The sequence below is a fragment of the Nicotiana attenuata genome, unplaced genomic scaffold (assembly GCF_001879085.1).
Source record: "Nicotiana attenuata strain UT unplaced genomic scaffold, NIATTr2, whole genome shotgun sequence".
NCBI classification, from domain to species: Eukaryota; Viridiplantae; Streptophyta; class Magnoliopsida; order Solanales; family Solanaceae; genus Nicotiana; species Nicotiana attenuata.
The window spans coordinates 1,394,389-1,418,795 of NW_017670271.1; the positions used below are offsets into that span (position 1 = coordinate 1,394,389).

Below are 24,407 nucleotides of genomic sequence, written 5' to 3' on the forward strand. Positions count from 1 at the left end.
ATCATACTGCCGATCACGGATACGCTCCAATAAAGAAGAACGAGCGATCGTGCAAGCTAACACACGACTAGGCTCGGAAACATCCAGCCTCACGAACTGATTGGCCAAAGCCTGAACATCAAAAGCAAGCGGTCTCTCACCGACCGGAATTTAAGCAAGACTGCCCATACTAGCTGACTTCCTACTCAAAGCATCGGCCACCACATTGGCTTTCCCGGATGATATAAGATGGTGATATCATAGTTTTTCAACAACTCCAACCACCTTCTCTGCCTCAAATTCAACTCCTTCTGCTTGAACAAATATTGCAGACTCTTGTGATCCGTGAACACCTCACACGCCACACCATACAGATAATACCTCCAAATCTTCAAAGCGTGAACAATGGCTGATAACTCCAAATCATGAACCGGATAGTTCTTCTCATGAATCTTCAACTGCCGCGAAGCATAAGCAATGACCTTGCCATACTGCATCAACACTGCACCAAGCCCAATGCGAGATGCATCACAATAAACTGCATATGGCCCTGAACATGTGGGCAAAACCAATACGGCGCCGTAGTCAAAGCTGTCCTGAACTTCTGAAAGCTCGCCTCACACTTGTCCGACCATCTGAACTGGGCACCCTTCTGGGTCAACCTGGTCATCGGGGCTGCGATAGATGAAAACCCCTCCACAAACCGACGATAGTAGCCTGCCAACCCTAAGAAACTCCGAATCTCTGTAGCTGATGCTGGTCTAGGCCAGTTCTTGACTGCCTCAATCTTCTTCGGATCAACCTGAATACCCTCTGCTGAAACAACATGACCCAGGAATGCAACTGAACTCAACCAGAACTCACACTTCGAAAACTTAGCATACAACTGACTGTCCCTCAGATTCTGAAGAACCACTCGAAGGTGCTGCTCGTGTTCCTCCCGGCTGCGGGAATATATCAAAATATCATCAATGAAGACTATCACGAACGAATCCAGATAAGGCCTGAACACTCGGTTCATCAAATCCATAAAAGCTGTTGGGGCATTTGTCAACCCGAATGACATCACCAAGAACTCATAATGCCCGTACCGAGTGCGAAAAGTTGTCTTAGGGACATCGGATGACCTAATCCTCAACTGATGGTAGCCAGATCTCAAGTCAATCTTTGAAAATACCTTGGCACCCTGAAGCTGATCAAACAAATCATCAATCCTCGGCAGCGGATACTTATTCTTGATCGTAACCTTGTTCAATTGCCGATAATCAATACACATCCGCATCGATCCATCCTTTTTCTTGACAAATAACACCGGCGCACCCCAAGGCGAAACACTGGGTCTAATGAAACCCTTCTCAAGCAAGTCTTGCAACTGCTCCTTTAACTCTTTCAACTCAGGCGGGGCCATACGATACGCGATATAGAAATGGGCTGAGTGCCCGGAGCCAAATCAATGCAGAAATCAATATCCCTGTCGGGTGGCATACCCAGCAGGTCTGAAGGAAATACCTCAGGAAACTCCCGAACAACAGGCACAGAATCAATAGAAGGGACCTCAGCACTAGAATCGCGAACATAAGCCAAATAGGCCAAACACCCCTTCTCGACCATACGCCGAGCCTTCACATAAGAGATAACACTACGGGTAGAATAGCCAGGAGTCCCTCTCCACTCTAAACGAGGTAAACCCGGTAAGGCTAAGGTCACAGTCTTGGCATGACAGTCCAAGATAGCGTGGTAAGGTGATAACCAGTCCATCCCTAATATAACATCAAAATCAACCATGTCTAGAAGCAACAAATCTGCACGAGTCTCAAGACCCCAATCATCACAATACAAGAACGATGGACTCGATCTACCACAATAGAATCACCCACTGGTGTAGACACGTATACAAGGGCACTCAAGGAATCACTAGGTATGACCAGATACGGTGCAAAATAAGATGACACATAGGAGTAGGTAGACCCTGGATCAAATAAAACTGAAGCATCTCTGCCACAAACCAGAACAGTAACTGTGATAAAACCATCGGAAGCCTCAGCCTCAGGCCTGGCTGGAAGAGCATAACATCGGGGCTGGGGCCCACCACCCTGGACTACATCTCTGGGATGGCCTGCAGCTGGCTGGCCTCCACCTCTAGCGGTCTGAGCTCCACCTCTAGCACCTCTACCTCCACCTCTAGCGCCTCTACCCCCACCTCTAGCTGGCTGGGCGGGCTGTGGAACACCTGGTGCCTGAACCAAGGCACGGGAACCCTGCTGCTGCAACTGAGTACCCACCAATCTCGGACAAGCCCTCCGGTTATGACCATACTCACCACACTCATAGCATCCACCTGAGTGCTGCAGCTGAGGAAACTAAGACTAACCCTACCGACCTAAATGACCACCCCGAAAACTTTAGAGCGGTTGTTCACTAATAGGAGCTGGTGGTGCACTGTAGGGCTGCTGATCAGAATACTGCATAGGAGAACCACGGCCACCTGAAGCACTGTGAGAAACCTGAAGTGCTGATTGAAAAGGCCTAGGAGGATGGCCTCTACCATACGAATCCCTACCTCCAGACGAGGCACCACTGAATCTGCCTGAATGACGGGGCCTCTTGTCCGACCCATGACCACCTCCCTGCAACAGAACCATCTCCACTCTCCTGGCCACATTGGCCGCCTCCTGGAAAGTAATCTCACTCCCAGTCTCCCTAACCATCTGAAGTCGAATCGGCTGAATAAGCCCCTCAATGAACCTCCTCACCCTCTCTCTCTCGGTGGAAAGTATGACAAGAGCATGACGAGCCAAGTCGATGAATCTGGTCTCATACTGAGTAACAGTAATAGAACCCTGCTAGAGACGCTCAAACTGCCTCCGATATGCCTCTCTCTGAGTGATGGGGAGAAACTTCTCTAGAAATAACTGAGTAAACTGCTCCCAAGTCAAAGTTGGAGATCCGGTTGGTCTAGCCAAGCAATAATCTCTCCACCAAGTCTTGGTGGATCCAGATAAGCGAAAAGTAGCAAACACATTGGTCTCCACTATCCCCATGTTCCTGAGAACCTCATGACAACTGTCTAGATAATCCTGGGGATCCTCAAAAGATGCACCGCTGAAAGTAGTAGTGAAGAGCTTGGTGAACCTGTCTAATCTCCACAAAGCATCAGCAGACATATCTGCTCCATCACTGGTCTGAGCTACCACACCCAGCTGAACTACTCCAACTGGCTGAGCTGCTGGAGTCAGAAACTGGGGAGCCATCTGCTCCAGAGTGCGAGTAGCAGGAGTCTGGGCTCCTCCTCCAGCCTGAGACACGGCTAGTGCTACAGGAACCAAGCCTGCCCGGGTGACACTCTCCATTAGACCCACTAGACGGACCAGAGCATCCTGGAGTATCGGGGTAGTAATAAACCTCTCTAGGACCTGAGCTGGGCCCACCAGAACTGTCTGGGCCGGAAGCTCATCATCAAGGTCAACCTGAGGCTCTGCCGCTAGTGCTGCTGCTCTAGGCTGAGCTCTGCCCCGGCCTCGGCCTCGCCCTCTGCCCCTCGTGGGAGCTGCTGCTGGGGCTCGGGCTGCTGACCGGTGGATGAGGAAGCGCGTGTTCTCTCCATCTGCGAAAGAATAGAGTAGAAATTCAATTAGCATTGAGAAACCAAACCGCACGACAAGAAAGAATAAATGTGAAGTGTTTCCTAACTCTGTAGCCTCTACGGGATAAATACAGACGTCTCCATACCGATCCCTCAAACTTTACTAAGCTTGTCCGTGAATTGTGAGACCTATGTAACCTAGAGCTCTGATACCAACTTGTCACGACCCGGATTTCCCACCCTCGGGAGTCGTGATGGCGCCTACTCGTAGAAGCTAGGCAAGCCGCGAAACATAGAAATCACTAACTCTTCTATTTTAACCCTTTTTAACCATTTAAATTAACAGGTAATCAACATTGAAATATTAACGATAAATGTAAATCATGCGGACGACTTAATCTGATAGAATAACTAAACCAGTACGACACTGCCAACATACGTCTCTACCCGGAATCTGGTGTCACAATATCACGGATGGACTATGATTACTACAACCAATGTCTGAAAGAAATACAATCTGTCTCGAAATCAAATGAAAACAGAGTACATAATAAGATAGAAGAGAACGCCGGGCATGCGGACGCCTGCAGGACTACCTCGGGATCTTTAGCTGGACTGAAGGCAGCCTCCCCAAGTGCTACTGTCCAAAAGCTGCTCCGGGATCAGCACATAGTGCAGAGTGTAGCATCAGCACAACCGACCCCATGTGCTGGTAAGTGCCTCGCCTAACCCCGGCGAAGTAGTGACGAGGCTAGGACCAGACTCCAGATAAACCTATGCAGTTATAAAATATGCAGCGAAAAATAAAACAGAAATAAACAAATAAATATGGGAGGGGGTACATGCTGCGAGGAAAATATCAAGTCCAGCAGTAATTTAAGAGAAATATAAGAGAACAATTTAACATTTACAGCAACCAATAATAACACTGTTGCGGCGCGCAACCCGATCCCTATCATTTAACACTGTTGCGGCGTGCAACCTGATCCAATTGTATCATTGTTGCGGCGTGCAACCCGATCCATTTATATCACTGTTGTGGTGTGCCACCCGATCCATTCATATCATTGTTGCGGCGTGCAACCCGATCCATTTATATTATTAATTGCGGCGTGCAACCCGATCCATTTATAGTATTGTTGCGGCGTGCAACCCGATCCATTTATATTATTGTTGCGGCGTGCAACCCGATCCAAATATAACAATGTTGCGGCACGCAACCCGATCCAAATATACAATCATAACAAGAGTCCGGCAAAGGAATCGACAATATAAGTAAATACGTCCCGACAAGGGAGAAACAGCTATAACCAATCTTGTTCCAACCTCTAGCTACCTCAGCTAACACCAATACTAATCATAAGTAATTTCCACGATAACAATCTAAATCTTTGCTCAATACCGAGAATCATCAATTTAAGCATCCGTAGTATTACTTAAGAACACAATAATTCACAATTTAAGACTAACGGTCATGCTTGACACCAACGTATAGATACTCGTCACCATGCCTATACGTCGTACTCAACAAGAAGCAAATAGCAAATAGGACACAACTTCTAATCCCTCAAGCTCAGGTTAGACCGAACACTTACCTCGAACTTCCACGGCCAACTCAAACCTCAAACACCGCTTTTCCTTTTGAATTTGGCTCCAAATCAATTGTATGTAGACATAATCGACTTAATAACATCAATAAATGCTAAACAATACAATTTCAATGCTTAATTATAGCTTTCCCATCATTCTTCCCAAAAAGTCAAAAATTGACCCCGGGCCCGCTTGGTCAAAACACGAGGTTCGGACCAAAATCCGATCACCCATTCACCCACGAGCCCGAATATATAATTTGTTTTGAAATCCGACCCCAATACGAGGTCAAATTCCTAAATAATCAAAAATCCTTAACTCTACCCAAATTCCTAATTTTCTACCCGTAATCTCATGTTTTAGGCCTATAAATCTAGTGGGTGTTGATAAAAATGGAAGAAAACGAGCTTAGGATTACATACCTATGAAGCTATGGTGAAGTTCCTCTTCAAAAATCGCCCAAGAGGTGTGGAGAAGATGAAGTTTATGAAAAATGGTGGAATTCCCGTAATACATTCTGTTTTTGAACTTAAAATAACTAGGCGGATTTTTGGTCTATGCGTTCATGACAGGCTCATCGCGTTCGCGATGAATTGAGCCTGAGTGACCTTCGCGTTCGCAAAAATGGGCTAGCGTTCGCGGAGCACTAATTCCTCGAGCCTTCGCGTTCGCGTCCAGGTGGTCGCGTTCGCATAGGGTATAATACCCCTCCCCCTGCCCAGGCTCATAAGCCTTCGCGTTCGCGATACAAGGCCCGCGTTCGCGAAGGGAAGACCCCCCAAAGCTTCGCGTCGCGGCCTAGGTCTCGCGTTCGCGTAGAAGGAAATTTCCTTCAGCATGAATAACTCATCGCGTTCACGAGGGTCCTCCCGCAAACGCAAAGAAGAAAATGCCAGAACACCAGAAACTGAAAAACCTGCAACTTTTTATGAGTTCAAAACCTTCCGAAACTCACCCGAGCCCTCGGGGCTCCAAACCAAACATACGTACTAACTCAAAAACATCATATTAACTTACCCATGCGATCAAATCGCCAAAATAACCTCTTAAATAACGAATTAAACCTCAAAATCAATGAAATTTCTCAAAACTTCTTTAAACATCAAATTTTGCATATAAGGTCCGAATCACGTCAAATGGATCCCGTTTCTTACCAAACTTTACAGACAACACATATAAATCACATTGAACCTGTACTGGGCTCCGGAACCATAATACGGGCCTGATACCACATATTTCACATAACATTTCACTTTCAAAAACCTTTATATTTTTTAGAAAATAATTTCTTTTAAAAATTCATTTCTCGGACTTGGGACCTCGGAATTCGATTCCGGGCATACGCCCAAGTCCCATATTTTTCCACGGACCCTCCGGGACTATCAAATCACGGGTCCGGGTCCGTTTACCCAAAATGTTGACCGAAGTCAACTTAAATGCATTTTAAGTCAAAATTTCAATATTTTCACAGATTTTTCACATAATAGCTTTCCGGCTACGCGCCCGGACTGTGCACGCAAAACGAGGTGAAGCTAAAAGAGGTTTTTAAGGCCTCGAGATGCAGAATTTATTTTAAAAATAAGTGATGACTTTTTGGGTCATCATATTCCGTCAACAACCATGATTGGTCTACAATGCTCCCAACCCTTGATAGATGCATATAGCGAAACATATGCATAAAGAAAGCATTCATCTTCTGATTTGTGCAACTTTGTAACCGTTCCTGGATTTGTATGCTCCAACATATACAAATACCTCGGCAACTCCTTATATGAATCGCTCGGATTCCCTCTTATCATTGCCATTGCTATCTCTTTAGCTCTCCATGCTTTCATGTAGCTCACTTCAATCCCGTGTTGCTTTTGTATGTCCTCTATTATATCATTTGCGGTGTAAACTTTTTTTGGATTAACATACTTATCCTTGACTATACTATCAATTACACCCGAAGTAGCTTGACGTTGTGTTAAGTATCTTCCACCATAGCCGCATGTGTGATTATTATTGTAACTTCTCACCTTGAATATGGTTGCCTTGTAAACGCAGAAGATTCAAAACTCCAAGCACAATTGTCATCCACACACATAAGGTGATACCTAGGATTAAAGATCATTCAACTTCTAAATACACATGTATACAAAAAAATAACTAGATATATACTAATTTTAATACCTATATACAAATATATACTACTTTATACATATATATAACAGAATATACAACTATTGTCATACCTTGTTGCGCTTGATCTCTTCACCTTGAATTGAAACCTCTCGCGTACAGCCAAGTTCTTCATCACACTGACAACTATCTCTTTATCCTTATAAACTTGATCTTCCTCAACAAATTTGTTCAACATATCATCTATTATACCCGTATTTTTACTACATTTCGTGTTTTCAATAAATTCGATATCAGGCATAATCTCAGTGCTATCAATTGTGGATACATCTATACAATTGGAACTTGTAAAAACCAAACAACTGGAACTTGTACCAACCAAACAACTAGAACTTGCACCAACCAAACGATTATCATAAATCTCTTTCACCGTTACATACAACGGGTATTCAGTGAAATTCAAGTTTTTCTTCTTTAATTCGATATACACCTTAACACTTATATCGTTGTAAATCAGGATCGGTGGCAAACCATCCTTTGGGAGAAAGTTAATATCCAATGTGTTTAACTCACAATCAATTCTAATTTATTCCGAAATAGCTGCAACTAAGTTGTTGTAGCTGAATGTCGACTCGATTATTACACAATCGCTGACAAAATTGATAAACTTATTTTCTTTCCATTCACCACTATGAAGAACGTAAACTGGAAAAAGCGAACAAAAAGTTGAAATCAAAATTGTAGCAAAAATAAAAATTGTGCTGATTGCTGCAAAAAAAAATTCACTTTTCGTGTTAGATTCGCTGTTAATTCGAGATGAAGAACAATTTCTAGGGTTTTTGGAGTTGCATTGACTGCAAGATCGCGATTTTGTAGATTTGGTGAAGAAGAATGGAAAGAATGAGAGAAAATCCCGCTGAAAGATACAAAATCCTACTTCTGAATCCCCAAAAATGGAAATAACGCCCCTTTTCGGATATGGGCCTGTTATTTTTGGGATACTCAATTGTAGATTGAAATATGGGCTATAAAGTTGAAAAGTAGGTAGCCCAGTTGTTTAATATGAAATTTCCCCTTTTTTTAACGAATTAATAAAAAAAGTATGTCATCTAAATTGAAACAGAGGGCGTAACCTAATTTAACTACTAGAAAGTCTTTCAATGTACTAATTTTCTAGTGCAATTAAATGATGCAAATCAGTTAGTCATATTTAGATAGTGTGGGATATCTCCTACCTCCAACCACTTCACATGACAACTTTGCCTATCAAAGATTAGGTAAAACGGAAAAATTGCTTAAGTTTTTTTTATCTTGCACCGTAGAGTACATAGAGTACATTGAATGTACATGAATCATTATATCATAATTTCTTTTATTCGTATTAACAACTACTCGAGGGGAATGTAATTTAAAGAGACAGCACGTGAAATGGGTCTACGTCTCGTTGAGCTGCTCGTATGTGAAAAGTTTCAATTCCACTACCTTTCTCTCTTTCCCACTGTTCACAGACCTACTCTCTCAAAAAAAATTCTATGGGACTCATAATATGAGATCACAAGTAAACTTTGGGTTCATATTTCAAATAAATGTCATTCAGCAATAAACCAATTGACATGCATTTGAGAATATTCACATGATTAAATGAAGAGTAAACTTATGTCCCTCTTGTTTTTCCTTTATTAAGAGCAATTGGGCTTATATACATACTCGTTAAAGGATATATGCACTTGATCTGCATATAGACCCAATCAAAAAGAAATTAAAAGTATTGACTTGAGCAAACCATATATATGGCGGTGAACTTACTCGCACCAGGTGTTTACACCAAACCAATAGATACATGACATATGTCTTGCATATGGACTTCAATCATTTAACCATGGTAAATTATATGCATTCTCATCTAACTAAATTAATTAACTATGGTAAGTTAATATAGTTTGGTGTAAACACCCGATGTCCATTTCACAGAACTTATTTAAGTCGAGGCTTAAATAGGATAAGAGCACTTACGTTACCGATATTGTAATGTCTATTAATCTTCAAATATAAACATGATGCAATTTCATCTTATTTAAGGTAGAGATAAGATCTGCGTACATTTTATTTATCTCAGATACTACTTGTGAGATTACTCTATTTGTATTGTTGTATTCAAAATGTCTATAGCCGTGGATTGAAGTCAAATGGCTTCTACACGTTTTGTTTGCCTGTTAGTTGACAAAATATCGCCAAACATGAACACCTAATAGGAAGTCGTTGGTGCACCTAAATAGTAATTTGAATTTGGTGCATCAACCAAATGTCACGCCTGTACAAACTCTGAGTAGTAAGACTTTAAGTACTTCAGATATTTATCAAATATAAAATACTAAACACGATTAGTCAAAAAATGCTTATAAGTAATTAGTTTGGCCAAACTTATAAGTTTGTCCAAACATAAAAAGATGAACACTAAAAGAATGTACATAGAAAGAGAGGGAGGAGGATACTATTATGGCCAACGGTAGAATCTAGTGCTAAGGAAATAACAAGCCTAAACACGGCGTCAAACATAACCTATAACTATTGATTTGTAATATTTGATTATGATTGTGTAATCAGATCAAATTAAATCAGATATGTTGATTTGTATTGTCTGATCATATAGGATCAAATCATATCAGCTAAGTTAGGAAAGTTTTAGATTTTAAGGGATTAGATTAGATTAGAAATACCCCTTTGTTTGGAATCAGGGGATTATTTCCTTTTTAATTGATTTGTTTTCTCCTATAAATTGTGTATTCTTTGATAGAATAATGCATATTATTTCGATACCAAAACTAACATGGTATCAGAGCAGTAGCTTCTTTCAACATTTTTCTTTTCCTTCTGTTCATGGCTAAAACAACCTTTACTGGGCACAGAATTCTAGCGGCAACAACAGAAGCCGAGAATTCTGTTAGTGTGCTCCCACTCGAGACAACCATGAATCAAAACAATGATTCATCTCATTTATCCTTTCAAGTAACGTCTCATAGGTTGAATGAAGAAAACTATCAGGAGTGCACCTTCTGTCCGGTTATCCATTGATGGCAGAGGAAAACTTGGGCACTTGATCGGTGAAATCAGAAAACCTGAAGCTGGAGATCCAAAAATCAAGGCCTGGAGGTCCGAGAACTCATTAGAGATCGTATGGCTTCTAAACTCTATGGAACCAGCAATAGGTAGGCCATATTTGTTTTTGCCCACTACTAGGGATGCATGGGAGGCTGTTAAAGAAACCTATTCGGATGTTGAAAATACTTCTCAAATTTTTGAATTAAAAATTAAGCTTTGAAAGGCTAGACAGGGAGAGAGAGAAGTAACTATCTATTACAATGAAATGGTTTTATTATGGAAAGAATTAGATCAATACTACAATTATGAGTGGGAGTGTCCAACGGATAGTGTGAAAGCATTGAAAAAAGAAAAAATGAGAGAGTTTATCTATTTCTAGAAGGATTAAACCGAGAATTTGATGAAGTAAGATCTCGGATTCTCGGGAAAAAACCTTTGCCATCTTTGCGTGAGACTTTCTCAAAAATAAGAAAAGAAGAAACGAGAACGAATGTCATGTTGAAATTAAATCATAATCTGAATTAAAAAGCAATAGATTCTTCGGCACTGGTGGTTGCAAAAGGAGATGATGACAAGAAGAAGAAATCTTGGTGTGATTTCTGTAAAAAGCACTGGCACACTCGCGAAACATGTTGGAAAATTCATGGGAAGCCTCCTAACTAGAAGAAAAAAGGAGTTGACAACCGTGGAAACCATGCATTCCAAACAATCAGTGAAGAGCAAGGGGAACATTCTTCTTTAGAGTTGTCTCCATTCATAAAGGAGCAATTAGAGCTCTTGCACAAACTTCTTTAGAATTAACTCCAAACCAGTAAACCAAGTCCTTCCAGTCCCTCTTGTTCTTTTACCCAATCGGGTATTTCACCGTCTGTTTATTTGATTACTAACTCAAATGGTGTGAACTTCTGGATCATCGATTCAGGAGCTAGTGACCATATGACAGGAAATCCCCATTTGTTCTCTACTTACTCACTTTGTGCAGGAAACAAAAATGTTCGAATTGCTGATGGATCTTTTTCAGCAATTGCTAGAAAGGGAACTATCAAACTTACTCCTTCCTTGACCCTCTTTGATGTCCTTCATGTTCCAAATTTGACATGTAATCTTGTGTCTGTTGCCAAATTAACCCAATCGCTCAATTGTCGTACAATATTTGACTCATTTTCTTGTGAATTTCAGAACAAGGTCTCGGGGAGGATGATTGGCAGTGCTAAAGAGTCTGGAGGTCTCTATTTCCTGGAGGATGGAGACAATTCAATAAAAATACTATTTGTTTGAACACCTTTTTTATCGAGAAAATAAGGTTATGCTTTTGCATTATAGGCTTGGTCATCCTAGTTTTTATTATTTAAAGATTTTGTTACCTCAATTGTTCATGAATAAGAGTCCTTCTATTTTGCAGTGTGAATTCTGTGAAATGGCAAAAACATCGACGTTCTATTTTTTCTTTCATAAATATCATGCTTCAAAACCATTTAAGCTTATCCATAGTGATGTTTAGGGACCATCTAGGGTTTTGATAAATAGTGGAAAATGATGATTTGTGAGTTTTATTGATGATCACACTAGACTAAGCTCGGTTTATCTAAAGATAAAACAGAGGTAAAAATGTGTTCGAAATTTTTTATGCTATGATTGAAACACAATTTCAAGAGAAAATCCAGATTTTTGGAGAGACAATGGCCGAGAGTTTTTTAATGTGAAATTAAGAATTTTTTTTCAAAATAAAGGAGTAATCCATCAAAGTTCATGCCCTGATACACCCCAACAAAATGGGATTGCCGGGAGAAAGAATAGACATTTATTGGAAGTAACTAGAGCCTTATTGTTTACTAGTAGAGCTCCACAATATTTATGGGGAGAAGCTCTTTTGACTACCACCTATTTGATAAATAGGATGCCATCTAAAGCCCTTAGTTTTAGTACTTCCTTTAGTCTATTCAAAGAGAAATTTACTATATCTAGGCTAACTACTAATTTGGCATTAAAAGTATTTGGGTGTACTATTTTTGTTCACAACCATGAACATAATAGGAGCAAACTGGAACCTCGTGCAAGAAAGTGTATTTTTATAGGCTATGATCCAAATCAGATTGGGTATAAGTGTTATGATCCGAATACAAAAAAGATTGTGGTTACTATGGATGTTACTTTATTTTGAATCCCAACCTTTTTTGGCACTCATCTTCAGGGGGAAAAGTTTTTAGAAGAAGAGTTGTTTTACAATAATGAGGGAATGAGTTAAAATAAAAAAGAACCGAGTTACCTGATAAACATGGATAAGCTAAATATGTGTGATAATGATCTAGGAAAGATAAGGAATGAAAATGCTATAGACAATAAAGGCTATGATTCTGAACCTGTAAAATCAAAGCGTGATCTGATTAACAACAAAAATGGTGAACAAACAAAAGAGTTGCGCGTTTACACGAGGAGAAACCAGAATCTTAGAAAAGAGACCGAAAACTCTCAACATGGTCAGTCATCCACTCAAGAAGACCAAAATGAATATTCCAGGTAGTACCTCAAACGAGTCTGTTTCTGATACATCTCTTATTCCTTCAGATCTTGATCGTCCTATAGCTAAAAGAAAAGGTGTGAGAAACGTCACTAAACACCCCATGTCAAACTTTGTGTCATATAAAAAATTGTCCCCTTCCTATTCAACTTTTCTTTCTCAATTAGCTGTTTTGGAGATACCAAAGAATGTGCAGGTTGCTTTAAATGTTACTGAATGGAGGGAGGCAATTCTAGAGGAGATGAAAGCCCTAGAACAAAATGAAACTTGGAAAATCATGGATCTACCATGAGGAAAGAAAACGGTGGGTTGTATGTGGGTTTTCGCCATCAAATTCAAGTCAGATGGGTCACTGGAAAGATATAAGACGCGTCTTGTAGCTAAAGGGTTTACTCAAACCTACGACATCGACTACCTTGAAACATTTGCTCCAGTAGCCAAACTGAATTCTATTAGAGTCCTCCTTACTATTGCCGCTAATCTTGATTGGCCCCTTCAACAGCTAGATGTAAAGAATGCATTCCTCATTGGAAAACTTGAAGAGGAGGTCTACATGGATCCTCCACCAGGCTTTGAAAATCGATTTGGGACAAAGGTATGTAGACTTAAAAGATCTCTCTATAGTCTAAAGCAATCTCCTCGAGCTTGGTTTGAAAGATTTACTCAATTTGTTAAAGGGTTGGGTTACTTGCAAGGACAAGCAGATCACACAATATTTATTCGGCATTCACTACAAGGAAAAATAACAATCCTTATAGTGTATGTTGATGACATTATACTCACGGGAGAGGACTCAATTGAGATGAAGAATCTAAAGGACCAGTTAGTATCAGAATTCAAAATCAAAGACTTAGGACCTTTAAGGTATTTTCTTGGCATGGAAGTGGCTCGATCGAATGAGGGAATAATGGTTTCTCAAAGAAAATATGTGCTGGATTTGTTGAAAGAAACAGGGATGAGCGGGTGCCGACCAGCAAAAACTCCTCTTGACCCAAACATAAAGCTCGGGAATAAAGAAGGAGATTCGATTAACAAAGGCCAATATCAGAGATTGGTAGGAAAACTTATCTACCTGTCGCACACTCGTCCTGACATAGCTTTTGCAGTAAGCTTGGTTAGTAAGTTTATGCATTCTCCTCAAAAAGAACATCAGGAGGCTGTGTATTGAATTTTGAGGTACTTGAAAAGCTCACCGGGAAAAGGGTTGTTCAAGAAAAGTGATAAAAGGAGCATTGAGGCCTACACAGATGCAGATTGGTCAGGGTCCTGTACTGACAGAAGGTCTACTTCTGGGTATCGTACATTTATTTGGGGAAATCTTGTGACATGGAGAAGTAAAAAACAAAGTGTTGTGTCACGAAGCATTGCTGAAGCGCAGTACAGATCTATGGCTCATGGAATCTGTGAGATTATTTGGCTTAAGAAAATGATGGAGGAACTTAGAAGACCTATAACTTTTACCAATGAAGCTATACTGTGACAATAAAGCTGCCATAAGCATTGCCCACAATCCAGTTCAACATGATAGGACAAAACATATTGAGGTGGATAGGCATTTCATCAAGGAGAAGCTTGAAGAAGGAAGTGTGTGCTTGCCATTTTTGCCAACAGATTAGCAGATAGCAAATATTTTTACTAAGGGGTTGTTTAAACCAAGATTTGAAAGTCTTGTGAGCAAGTTAGGCATGTCGGATATCTACATGCCAACTTGAGGGGGAGTGTTGATTTGTAATATCTGATTATGATTATGTAATCAAATCAAATCAGTATATGTTGATTTGTATTGTCTGATCATATAAGATCAAATCATATCAGCTAAGTTAGGAAAGTTTCAGTTTTTTTTAGATTAGATTAAAAATACCCATTTGTTTGGAATCAGGGGATTATTTTCTTTTTTATTGATTTGTTTTCTCCTATAAATTGTGTATTCTTTGACAGAATAATGCATACTATTTCGATACTAAAACTAACAATAACTATTCTCCTATTAGATATGAGAAAAAGGAAAAAGGTATATATGATACCACTATTGAAATTTGCAAGGCAGCAGCAAGTTGCATCGAGCTACACTATTATTGAAATTTGCGAGACTTGGAATGCAAGTCAAATGGGCTTAAAATAAATTAATGGATGAAGTCTACTACAATAAATAGAAGAATAAGCCCATGTAGGGACAATGTGTGCAGAAAATGGTAGAAATAAGACATCATAAGGGGTGGTCTTAACTTTTGGCCTTTGAGGCTGGTCGTGATCACTTGATCAATGGGCAAACCTTCAAGATCAAAAGCCAAAAGTTTTCTTCCATTAAACTTAAAAAATTTATCATTAGTCGCGTGACTTGCCCCAAAAGTCAAAATTTCAAGACTAACTTCTTTCAAGGTCATTTGTTTCATTGACTCCAACGTGGGAGGGTCCAAAAATTGCACGAATATGTACAGGTTGTTGTCCATCAGGTTTTTGAAGTCCATACTAATGCAAACCGTTGGTGCAGACTGGAGTTATTGCTATGCAATTATTTCGAGGTATGGCCCAGGGAATCAATGAACCCACTATTATTTGGCTTTTGATTACATTATTGGTAACTGCATAAAAGCATAATGATCTGTTGAAGATTTGACTAACATTTCTTCGTTTCGATCTGAATGTATTAGCATCTACTCTAACTAGTTCTGTAGCGTGTGCAGCTGCTTCAGCGGGAGCTTGCAAAAGCTTAATTAGTAACCGAGTCTGCCACTGGTTTGGCAATTTGACCTGTCGAGATGAGTTTCTACATCACATTTGCTATGATTGTCTAATAATGCTGGAGAGTTAGACATAACGAATTGAACCTAAGCTGCAGATTGAGAATACTAGAATTTGTTAAATATAGCTATCAGCACGCTATCCGCGAGTACCAAATTGTGAATCTTAAAATTTCACCTATTAAGAAGAAAGAGCACTATTACTCTCAATTCAATAGAACTTTTCAGTCAAACAAACAATTCTTGTACATAACATGCCAGTAACAAGTTCTACAAATCATATACACCATGTCATACAAAAATTATTTTTACAATAGTCACAAAGCATCCTCATACAAACGAAAAATGGCTTTTTGGTCATGTAATCTGGAGGAACATGAGGAACGTTCCCCCACATTTAAGTACTTCAACTACACGGAATAAAGAATAACAATTCTCAGCAATCCAGAGAATGGATTTTCTTGTACACGTCTAACCTCAAACTCTAGCGGAACCACTCACTGCTGGATATCCCACAACAACAGCTCAAATATCTTGAATTTCCAGTAATCGGAAACTCTGGCGTGTGAAGTTACAATGGAGCAAGTTGAGAACGTCTATAAAGGCTTCGCTCTTTCTGGACTTTATTTATTGGTTTGTCAAACGAACGTGCTAAGCAAGCCTACAAGATGCAGGAGCTAATTGCTAATCTTTCCTTTCGAAGAAAAGAATCTGCTGAATCCACGAGATTGCTTTTCAGGTGTTGGGCCCCCAGATGAAGATGAGGAGCTTGACTTAGTAGGCCGGTGTTTTGGATGCTTTGAGCTGATTGGTGATCTCAATGGATTGTTTACTTCAGAGTCCGAAGGACTATACAGGGCATTGTATAGATCCATGGGGGATTCAGAATTTGTCTTCACAGAACTGGCAGTATCCAACTCATCCATATCAGTATCATGCAAGCTCATACCACTCGTAGTTGGTTCTTCACTCAGACTCTGCCTCTTTGGACTTCTCTCAATCCATGGAGACCCCATCGACTCTGTCTCTGTCTGAGGACGTAAAGCTTTCAACTGCTTACCAAGAAGAAATATGGTTTCTTGGCACTCTGCAAGCTTCTCGGCTGCTGCTGATAACTCTTTCTCCTGGAGAAAAAAAAACAGACCATCATCTTCACATATCGACTATAAGGTGAAAATAGTACAACTTCAAAATGAGAAACGCGCATATACAAGAGTTGAAGGAAAAGCATAGACAAGAAAGAATCATAAAGGCCAACTTTTTGTATTAAAGCAAACTGAACAAAGATTCAATTCAAAAACAGGGCAACTTGAAGATTTACATTGTGAATAATGCATCAGTGGACAAATATTTTGTAGTCCAAATTCTAGTTTCCTCAGTAAAGTATGACAATGGACCGGCGAGAAAGATAAGACTCTGGCTAGCAGCTGAAATTAGGATATATTAGATTGTGTTTTATTGGAAGCTTCAACAAAATCAGGAGTATAACCAAGAATACAAAGATGTTAAGGCTGACCTCTCGCAAAAATGTCATATCGCAATAGTTCCTAAAAGGTTCCCATTAAAACATCAGCAGCAGTTTTCGTAACACAATGAAAATATTAAATCATAATTTCTACGTATGATGTTCCCAGAAATCTGAAGAGTATGCAACTCAGGAAACATGGGATCCAAATTATGTCCATTAGTAAGGCAATAGCCAATCACTGTTCACACAAAAAATACAAAAAAGAAAATGTTGAAAAACTTTATATTTATTATCTTAAACTTAACATAAATAACATTTCGTAATTTAATGAACAGATCTATTATTCAGATACCTTCTTTGCCATGATAATGGTTGCATCAGTAACAATCATGTACTTTAACTAGTATAATTTTGCAATGTGAGTCACTTAAATGTTATAATGTCTAACAATTTGGTGGTATGGATATTGAGGCTTATTAATATCAACATATCATGTTCTTTTCACCATCTGCTATATATAACGTTAGTTTCTTTCTGAAAATTGTTTATGCTCTGAAATTTTAAATGCCCACTGAAAAAAAAGATTCAATGTAGCTTAATCCCAAATTTATTACAGATACAATACGTTGGAAAATGAAGTGAACTCAACGAGAAACCACATGCAAGACAGTTACCTGGTTGGTCTTGGCAACAATGTCAGCGGCTGGACAGCTCTCAATCCTGGTTTGAATAGCAAACATAATTCAACAAAGTCAAAGTGATAATCATACACAAAGTGAAGCTAACATTGAACTTTCGCTGTATATGTATTGGCAACCATAACCTAAACATGCAGAAAACTTTGAGTGGAAACCAGGAAAACAAATCCTATAGGATGGTTTTACATGTAATCAAAGTAAAATAAAACTTTTATGGGTGATTGATTACAATTTCATACAATTATTATGCCTCAAAACCTGGATTAGTTGGACAATGATATTTGGATTCAGGAAATAGCACATTCAGCAAATGGACCAATAAGTAGTGGCCAGTTAGGTGATCCAGTCCTACATTCTACAGATAGCTAGCAATACACCAAGGAAAAGCAGAATCACAGTCAGAGGAGAAGAATAACGGGGTAGAAATTTACTACTAAACATTCTCTGCCAAATGAACACTTACTGATAGTTGGATGTCTCATGATGTTTATGTTCTTTTTCCCTTTTCCTTTTAGTGTCCATGTATGAGGTGCATTTGAAAGTTTACATATGCATGATAAAATTCCAAGAGTGTGTCCAGGTATTAAATATTAGTCTGATCAAGCTCCTATCATAATAAAACTAATGCATTGGAGAAGATGGCAAAAGTCAGAAACTTCAACCTTAACCATCAATATGAGATCAGAAAGTCCAAAATTTTAATTCCAGGCACAATGCGGGGGAATATAAACCCACTACTAACCTTCGTAGTTGTTCTTCAAGATCCTGGCATCTAGCTAAAACTTCGTGGTGACTCTTCTTTTCCTCTTGAAGCTCATTATCAAGACATTCTATTTTTTCCTGAAGAAGGTCTACTTCAGTTTGCAACTCCTCCGTACGAGTTTCAAGTGATCTATATGATTCTACCATACATTTGAGCTGAGTTTCAGCCAGACTATTCGACTTTTGAGCAGATATCAATTGTGACTTCACCTCTGCCAGAAGCTGCTCTGTTTCAACCAATTGCAATTTTGTGCTTTCCAGGTTCTCTGTACATTTAGTTAGATCAAGAGCAATGTTATTCTTCTCAAGTTTCAATTGTTCAAACTCTTCCAATGAGCACTTCCACGAAGTTTTTGTTGACTCTGAAGTTGGAACAAGTCTCCCTTCATGAGGAATGTCAGGATCTGAAGAAGAATCAGAGAAACGAGCACAAATATTTGAATATCCCCCTCCTGAGTGTTGAAGACCTTTATTTTCTGGTAAAGCAACCTTGTCTATGCAATCAGAAGTACTAATTTCTGTTTCAGAAGTTTTGTATCCCAGGATATTGAAGTGTAATTCACTCGCGTTACGCAGCACCTGAGAGAGGTCAAGAACAAAATTCACCAAATTCAACCTGCTGCTTACAACCTCAACGTAGGTGGCAGAGAACTCATCCAACTTTTCATTAATTCGAGTTCCATCTGGGGATGCTCCATCGACAGCCTCTGCTTCTTTGCCCAGAAATATAACAAAGTCATGAATCTGAGACATAGCATCTGATAATTCTTTACTAATACTTTGAACAGTCCCATTGCATGATTTACTATCTTGAGAGACATGAATGTCCTTTTCTACATTTGCCCTAGGGTCATCAAGAGAGAGCTGAGATTCACTTGCAGTCTCAGAACTGACTGTAGTCTCGACAATGCTCCTTGCCGATTGGGGACGGATAGAATCATGCACCTCCTGAACAATCTGTCTTAGATCCTCTTGAAGTTTTTGCATGTCAGCCTCCTTAGATAGAGATTCCAATACAATTGAAATTCTTGATTGGAGCTTCATGAGAGGGGATGGCTCTGAAGCATGCTTATAGCAAGGAGCTGATGCTTCCTCACTGGAAGATGCTTGATGTTCAGATGGATCTGTCTCATTATGATTTTTCAGCTGAGAATCATTGCCTGTGGTGACATGAATTAATGTATCAATATTTGCAATTTCACATCTTGCATTTCTTGTATCTGGACTTGAAACAGCTCCATTCATGTCACTAGACAGATTTGCTAATTTCTCCATCTCTAAAAAGTCATCCATTAGCTCCATGTGACTTACACATTCAGATTTATGCGGACTATCAAAGCTCCTTTCCTTCTTAATATGCGAGAGCTCAGACAATAATGTTGTAGCCCAAGACCCCGCACAACTTACATTGTCGTCGTTTCCATCTTCCGACATCGAATTCAAGCTTGGAGGAAGGCTTGCATTTTGACTAAAGGCACCCTCTGTAGGCATTCGAACTGTGGACTTTGGAGGACTTTTATGTTCACCATTTGCACGCACTTGTGCTTCCAAACTTTGAAGCTTGTTGGCAGTCTGTGTGCACATACTCCTGGAGGCTTGTAATTCACCGTTTCGCTTTGTCAAAGCTTCTTTCAACATCTTTGTTTCCTCCTCCATTGCAAAAAGGCGTTCTGTTAACAGCTCGTTCTCTTTATGGTACTTCTGTATAGTATCAAATGAAAAATCTGGCAAGCTGTATTGTGGACTGGAAGGCTTCGCTGGAAACTTCTTTAACCGACTTTCTCCATAATCCCGGCCTAAACCCTCTACTTCAAGCTTCATCTGGGCCATGGCTGCAGGCCCGGGCAACTTCTTCCGGACAAGACCACGTAGTCTCTGACACTCTGCTTCCAGCTTCGCGATTTTCTTTACTCCCTCTAGATGTTGTTTGTTTGCAACTTCTGCAGACCGTACACTCATGTTTTTCTCCTCATTACGAATTTCCTGCTCTTTTGCTGCAATATGGAGTTCATATTTGAGAGAATTTATTTCTTTTTCACATGATTCAATATTGCTCTTCAACAATTCTATCTCTGCTTCAGCTTGGGCTTTTTCTTCACTAATTTTAAAGAGCATATTAGAACGCTCCTGCAAAGACCTTGAAAGTGCTGAATTTTCAGCTGCAGACCTGAGTAATTCTTGGTCCAGGTTAGCTATCTTTGCTTCAAGCTCATGCTTTATCTTGTCAAATTGTTTGGTTTTGTTGAGAACGACATCATGCAGTTTCTGTTCATGTTCTTCTTTCAAGTTTCGTATCTGCCGCATGCACTCTTTCAGTGCACCATCCAAATGCGATGCGCGGTCTTCAGCAGTAAGCTTCAAAAGAGTGACAGATTCCAGGTGATTTTTCAGTGTTGAAGCTTCTGCCTCAGCTTTTTCCCAACCTATACAAAAGAAATTTATCAATAATGGAATTTGAGGATACTTTGCTTAAAAACTTAAAGCAAGAACAGAGTAAGTCGATAAGGAACATCCAACCTGAAACAGCTTCTTCAGCAACCTTCGCATGTTGTTTCACTAAGTTCTCCTTATTAGTCATTTCTGACTGTGCTGCAGACAACTTATCATTCAATTCCGCTATTTCATCTTCTAAGGTATTCACTTGTTCCTCAAAGGACTTCACTTGATCCTCCATCCCAGTCAAATGCGAATATGACTCAACAGTGATTTGGACATATTTTGGTTTCTTATGGTTATCCTGTTTGCTCTGTAATAAACAAGATAACTCAGAAATGATGCAATAGACCAAGTTAAGCTTTATGAACAAATATTTATTGCAATTCTAATTGATGTATCATTATGAAAACCGATTTAAACAATTACTCGTTTTCTCAGCACCAAGCAGATGGCAATGTAGAGAAGAATTCTCAAATTTTCAAAACTAATAAAACTTAATATTAGTTGAATGAAAGCATAGAACTAAACATTATATCTAAACCAAAAGTTTTTAGACTTTAGATAGATGGAGTTCTTTGCTATAATCAGCAAAAAGTAACCAGCGAATATTATTGAAGTCCTCTCATCAAATGTTCGCAAATAGTCAAAATATGGAACATATTTGTGCATTCAATAGAATAAGGGCTTCGGACTACACAGCCTAATAGCTATTATGATCACAAAGGATGGGAAGAAAAGGGACTTCCATGATCAAAGGAGCTAGAAGAGAAATGAGCGTGTGTGTGGTGTGTGTGTGTGTGTGTGTGTGTGTGTGTTGTCTCCATAATTATATCAATATCAACTAACACACCTGATCACCATGAGACTCGGTTGATTCTGAAGGATCAGAGGCTAAGGCTATTGTAACAGCTGCAGCTTTCTCAACTGCTGCCTTATCTGATGATTTCTTCTTCCAGGGCCAACTCCGACGATCCATTGAAGACTGTATGCAGAAAGAAGTTGTGACCAAATTTCAGTTAAAGAATTAGATAAGAAAAGAGAAGAAGACAGTCAGAACTTATAAACTCAAAATGCTGCGAAAATGCCTAATAACTGAAACTGCCTTGGTTACATCAAACCCGAGAGATAACTGGTGGCAGATTTTATACGAAATGCTTCAGCAGTGGTAAAAACATGACAGGAATTCCGAGTTTCCTGAACAAAAAAATGATATTTTGCGAAAACCACCCTCCTAATTGATTGAGTAAACTAAGGAACATTCAGGATGATATCACAAACTCTAGCTCGGAGACACATTAGAAACCTAAAATTTACAAATACCGGGTAAATTTCAGGTTAACTTCATAGAGGAACTCTATTCACTAAGATGGAAAATTCCTTCCTGCGCCCCTAACAAAATTGTTAAATACCAGTGCAGCAGGCAATACTAAAAAAGAGAGCCGAAAAATTAAGCACGAAGAAAGTAACTGAGAAATGACACTGGAGTGCAGGATTATTATACCACCTCAAAAAGAATACAGCTCCAGTGCACTTTCGGTGCAGATAAAATCAGAGCAGAGGGTGAAAAAAGCGATTGTGAGTGATTAACCAAGTCCTTTACAAGCAAATGACTGAAAGAGAATACACATAATATGAGAATCTGCCACCTGAGAGATCCAAAACAGCTCAAGTCCTAGAGCTTCAAGGACAACTGACTCTGAGGATCAAAGTGGGACATTAATGGAAATTTTTCACATCAAAGGATGAGGGAATGTATTCCACAGCAAAGGCAATTATACTGCACAAAGCTACCCCAGACAATATAAAAGTAGCCAAAGGGGTGGATAAAGACAACGATGGACCACCAGAAACAATAGAAACTAACATGAACATCACATTATCATATTCTAACAAGATTACTCCCAAATTAAGAATATATATAACCAAAATCAGTCTTCTCATCATCTGCATTGCTAAAGCATAATACACCCTACGTCTTCTTTATAACATTTTGTCTCTTTCTTAAATTAAATAATCACATTTTCTTAATGAATAAAATGAAAAGGCTTCAATAATTTTAACCAAATGAATCAGAAAAAGAGGTGAAAAGCTCTTTGAGCAAAAAAATTCATCATATTAAAGGAAAATTCATATCATCCCGTCAATCAACATTCAACAAAACCTCAATCCAAAACTAGTCAAGCTCCATTTTATGAATCCGACCATTTCGGTCAAAATTCACTTTGTTAGTTCTATTTTTCCAAATCATCCTCTCCGCCTAAAACAAAAGGGACACATTGCAAAACAGGCAAATATCTCTCCCCAGTTGCACCCCAGCAAAAACAACAACAGCAACAAAGCCTCAATCCAAAACCAGTGGGAATCAGCTATATGAATCCTCAATAATCATTTTGCTGCATTTTAACCAAAAAGAAAAAGCAACAACAAAATTATATGCATATATCAAAGCTCGAAAATATTCGGCAATCAAATGCAGAGATGAAAAAATTACTATGAGTTTTGAATCAGAAAATTCTGTACTGGAATTCAAGTAATGAGAAAATGGTTCAGGCACCGACAGGGAATTGAAGGAGAGAAAGAAAGAGGCGGAGGACAACTTCACCAAAAGAAGAGATTCAAATGGGAACAAAACAAATGCTTTGCTTTTGCAACACAAAAAAACAAAACAAAAATGATAACAAAATGGTGATATTAAAGTCTTCAATGACGCCATCACAGTTGAAAGTAAAATTAACGGAAAATTATCAGAATTCCATGAAAACATACGTACCAACAACAATGCAGCTTCTGTAACACTGAATACGAATTAGATAGAGAATTTTGCTCTGTTGTAATTCAACTAGGAAAATATAGGATCTAGAAAGTTCTAAATTCAGTTTTAAAAAGAGAAATTCAGTTGTAGAAAGAGAAAGTAAGTGGCCGGAGATAGAAAGTGGAGAAGGAGGAGTTGGTGACAGAGTGGAGCGTCAGGGGGGGGGGGGGGGGAAGGGAGGAAAGAGGGAGACCAGAATGAATGGGTTTTAAAATTATTCGATTTAGGTGTCACTTATAAGGCAAGATATTAGAGAGTTCCAAAACATCTGCATTTCGTTTTTTAATATACAAAAAATCAAAATTAAATTAAACCAAGACATAAATTCAACTTTTACTATGTTATATCACGTACTACCACTGTTTCTGTTTATGTGAACCTATTTCCTTTTTGTTCGTCCAAAAAGAATGATCCCTTTCTAAATTTGATAATAATTTAGCTAAACTTACAATTCTACCATTAATAAGAAGCTTTTATAATCTAATACTTGTTGAGATTTTAGTAGGTTTTACATATAAATTCATACACTGTGTCGAAAGTCACATTCAGTTGAACCTGTAGCTGAAAAGGCTACTTCCGCTCCTGAGTTTGTACGCACAT

The 24,407-nt window shown here is 39.2% G+C and overlaps 1 protein-coding gene across 3 annotated transcripts; it reads right to left on the minus strand.

Moving 5' to 3' along the window:
• Positions 1-15,812: 15,812 nt before the first annotated feature.
• Positions 15,813-23,986, minus strand: LOC109237075 (filament-like plant protein 4). 3 transcript variants are annotated; one of them, XM_019403329.1, is made up of 7 exons: positions 23,766-23,986; positions 23,157-23,388; positions 21,846-21,977; positions 21,077-21,305; positions 18,540-20,982; positions 17,774-17,819; positions 15,813-16,755 (listed from the first exon to the last, which is right to left on the minus strand). In XM_019403329.1, the coding sequence occupies exons 3-7, from the start codon at positions 21,969-21,971 to the stop codon at positions 16,309-16,311; spliced, it is 3,291 nt and encodes a 1,096-aa protein (XP_019258874.1). In that variant the 5' UTR covers positions 21,972-21,977; positions 23,157-23,388; positions 23,766-23,986; the 3' UTR covers positions 15,813-16,308. The 3 variants fall into 3 exon arrangements, with proteins under 3 accessions (XP_019258874.1, XP_019258873.1, XP_019258875.1); XM_019403328.1 differs by lacking the exon at positions 23,157-23,388; XM_019403330.1 differs by lacking the exons at positions 23,157-23,388; positions 23,766-23,986 and adding an exon at positions 22,500-23,130.
• Between the last annotated feature and the right edge of the window lie 421 nt (positions 23,987-24,407).

Coding starts and splice junctions, on each gene's coding strand:
- LOC109237075 (XM_019403328.1), bottom strand. CDS start 21,971: ATGGATCGTCGGAGTTGGCCCTGGAAGAAGAAATCATCAGATAAGGCA. Junction 21,306..21,845: donor CCGAGTCTCATGGTGATCAG/GTGTGTTAGTTG, acceptor TGTTTATTACAG/AGCAAACAGGATAACCATAA. Junction 17,820..18,539: donor CTTGAAGAACAACTACGAAG/GTTAGTAGTGGG, acceptor TATTCAAACCAG/GATTGAGAGCTGTCCAGCCG.